At 45.0% G+C, this 2,500-nt stretch overlaps 1 protein-coding gene across 1 annotated transcript in view; it reads right to left on the bottom strand.

The window, feature by feature from the left end:
• dnm3b (dynamin 3b) overlaps window positions 1–2,500 on the bottom strand; it is a 30,884-nt gene that overhangs the window by 14,689 nt on the left and 13,695 nt on the right. The window contains exon 14 of the mRNA XM_056597723.1: window positions 1,004–1,117. Coding sequence (XP_056453698.1) covers window positions 1,004–1,117 — 114 coding nt within the window. The remainder of the gene's footprint in view (window positions 1–1,003; window positions 1,118–2,500) is intronic.

Here is a 2,500-nt window from a genome sequence, read left to right on the forward strand (position 1 = left end):
AGACAAGACACTAAAATAATTCTGTAAAGCCTTAGAAAAGTGGAACAAGGTGTTCTTCAGGGAGAGACTAAGAGGCTTCATACTGAAGTACAGTCGATGGAATCACCTCAAAGAGGGAAAGAATGAGCAACACTTCATATCTCACATTTGATCCACTACTGTCCTCTGGTTGGTGACCCCATGCCCTGTCACAACCTCAACCCTCAGTCATCACTCCTATTCCACCAACCATCGCAATACTAGCAAACTTCAGATCTTGTAAGGAGCAGGACTAGGCTATAGCGTCCAATGAACAGGAGCAGAAGCGGAAGGTGGATGTTGATTGGCTGAACCAGCCGCAGTGTGTCTGCCTGTCTTCACTTGCTGTGCAGTAATTGGTTCAGCCTGTACAGCAGGCACAGACAGGCAGACAGACGTCAGCCACTCAAGGACGGACAGACACCATGATGGACCAGTGCCACTTTAGTTAAAACAGAGTTTTAACTAACACACAGTTTACGCTTGTCAAAGGATGTTTGGCTCCATTTGACAGGTTTGTATCTTCTCGAACCTAAGCTAATCTTCTTTTCCTTTACATTACCTGACGTTATCTTCTCTTGTCTTACTGAATAGAACAGTTTATCTATCATAATTTTTATTCACTACATTGCATATTATCTTGATCATCAAATAAAATAAACTTTTTTATAGAACACAAGTATGTCAAAAAGTGTCTTATTTTGACTATGATCCGCATGGTGATGCGCAAGAAAGAAAGATACAAGCCAATTTCACCAAGAAACCCTGGTTTCTTAAAGATCCCATATCATGCTTAATAATTGCAAAGTTTGTAGAGAATAATAAAGAAGAAAGAAAGAAAAAATTAATCCCAAGAAGAACAATAGTTCAGCGCTGCATGCAGCACTCACCTAACTAAAACCTGCAAAAAAAAAAGCAATCTGAACCTAGACCACGGCATCGGTCCATGTTTCATCAGAGTGTTAACGCGGAGTGTGTGTCTCACCTCGTCGTCCTTAAACCAGGAGAGGCTCTCAGCCGTCAGGATGAACCAGTACTCCTTGGCCCCGCCCTTGATGATGCTGATATTGTTGATGGTCAGCCAGCCTTTACGGATCACCTGTAGAGACACAAGGAGTTAGAGACATACCAACCAAGCTGATCAATACATCTCCGGTAAATTCCATGGGTAGAAAGCCAACACAGGAGCTCCCATTCAAGAAAACCTCGCTCTGAACCACCGTAGCAGACATTCCCCAAGTTATCACCGTAAGCAAAATAACAAATGACAGGGTCTCAAACAGAATTCAAATTCAAGGGGCTGGGTGAGACTGTATCATGAGCGATGCAATGACGTAGGGACACACAAGGTTAAGAAATATTTGAATGGGTTGTTGTGAAACGTTTTTTCATTCATACAATTAGGGCATTTAGCAGACGCTTTTATCCAAAGCGCCTTACATCAGTTAATACACACATTGACGGCAGAGTCAACCATGCAAGGTGACAGCCAGCTCGTCAGGCGCAGTTAGGGTTAAGTGTCTTGCTCAGGGACACATCAACACACAGCTAGGAGGAGCTGGGGATCGAACAAGCAACCTGTCGGTTACAAGACAACTGCTCTACTTCCTGAGCTAAGCCGCCCCCATTCTTGCCACATTCTCCTCAAACAAAGGTCGAGGTCCAGTTCTCCATACAGGTCCTTCTCATCGTGACGCCGTGGCGTCACAACCAGGGACACAAGCGGAAGCACGTTGGATTGTAACATGAATGTTATGCTACTGCTCTGGGCTACCGGTGTAAGTTAGCATAAGCTGGGTCCCCGATGTGAGGGTTGGGTATAAGCAGGTCGTGGGGGCCAGCGGGGCCCCTGGACGGGCCCCTGGTGGTTAGAACGGGTGATTGTGCATTCAGTCTGTCACACAGCCTGAGCCTCACAGAGGTTGTTACCAGATGAAGAAAAAACACAAAGGTTGAATTATTCAAAAGCTGTGCAGTCTCAGAAGCTCACACATCTAGCCCTTAACACTGGATGATTGAGCTGTAAAATACATGGACAAATTAAATGAAATAACTTAAAAGCTAGTCTGGGATTGAAGTACATCTTATCCCTTGAAATGTGCTGCTTTTTATAACTATATCTGGCCTCCCTGAGTGGTGTGTGGGCCTCAGACAGGGTGTTAGTAATGTGCACACACTCCTTACAATCAGGGCTTAGGCCAGACCAGACTCAGCCTCGGGGGGGGGGGGGGGGGGCTGTGAATCAAACTTTCTCATACAAACAAATCTGGGAGAATTTCAAATTCAAACTCATACAGCTTTAGTTTCTGATTTCTCCAGAGCCTGGAATCCCGGGGATCATTCCATCAATCCACAAAACGAAGATAAAACAATTATAAGAAAAAGGAAAAGAAAGAAATGGAACTGAGAGAAGAGGCCGGTGTTATAGCCACGCGGTGGCCAGGAGGAGTTAGGACAGGTGGTAAGGTCAGGTCAGCAGTCA

Source organism: Gadus chalcogrammus, chromosome 8, assembly GCF_026213295.1.
Source record: "Gadus chalcogrammus isolate NIFS_2021 chromosome 8, NIFS_Gcha_1.0, whole genome shotgun sequence".
Classification (NCBI taxonomy): domain Eukaryota; kingdom Metazoa; phylum Chordata; class Actinopteri; order Gadiformes; family Gadidae; genus Gadus; species Gadus chalcogrammus.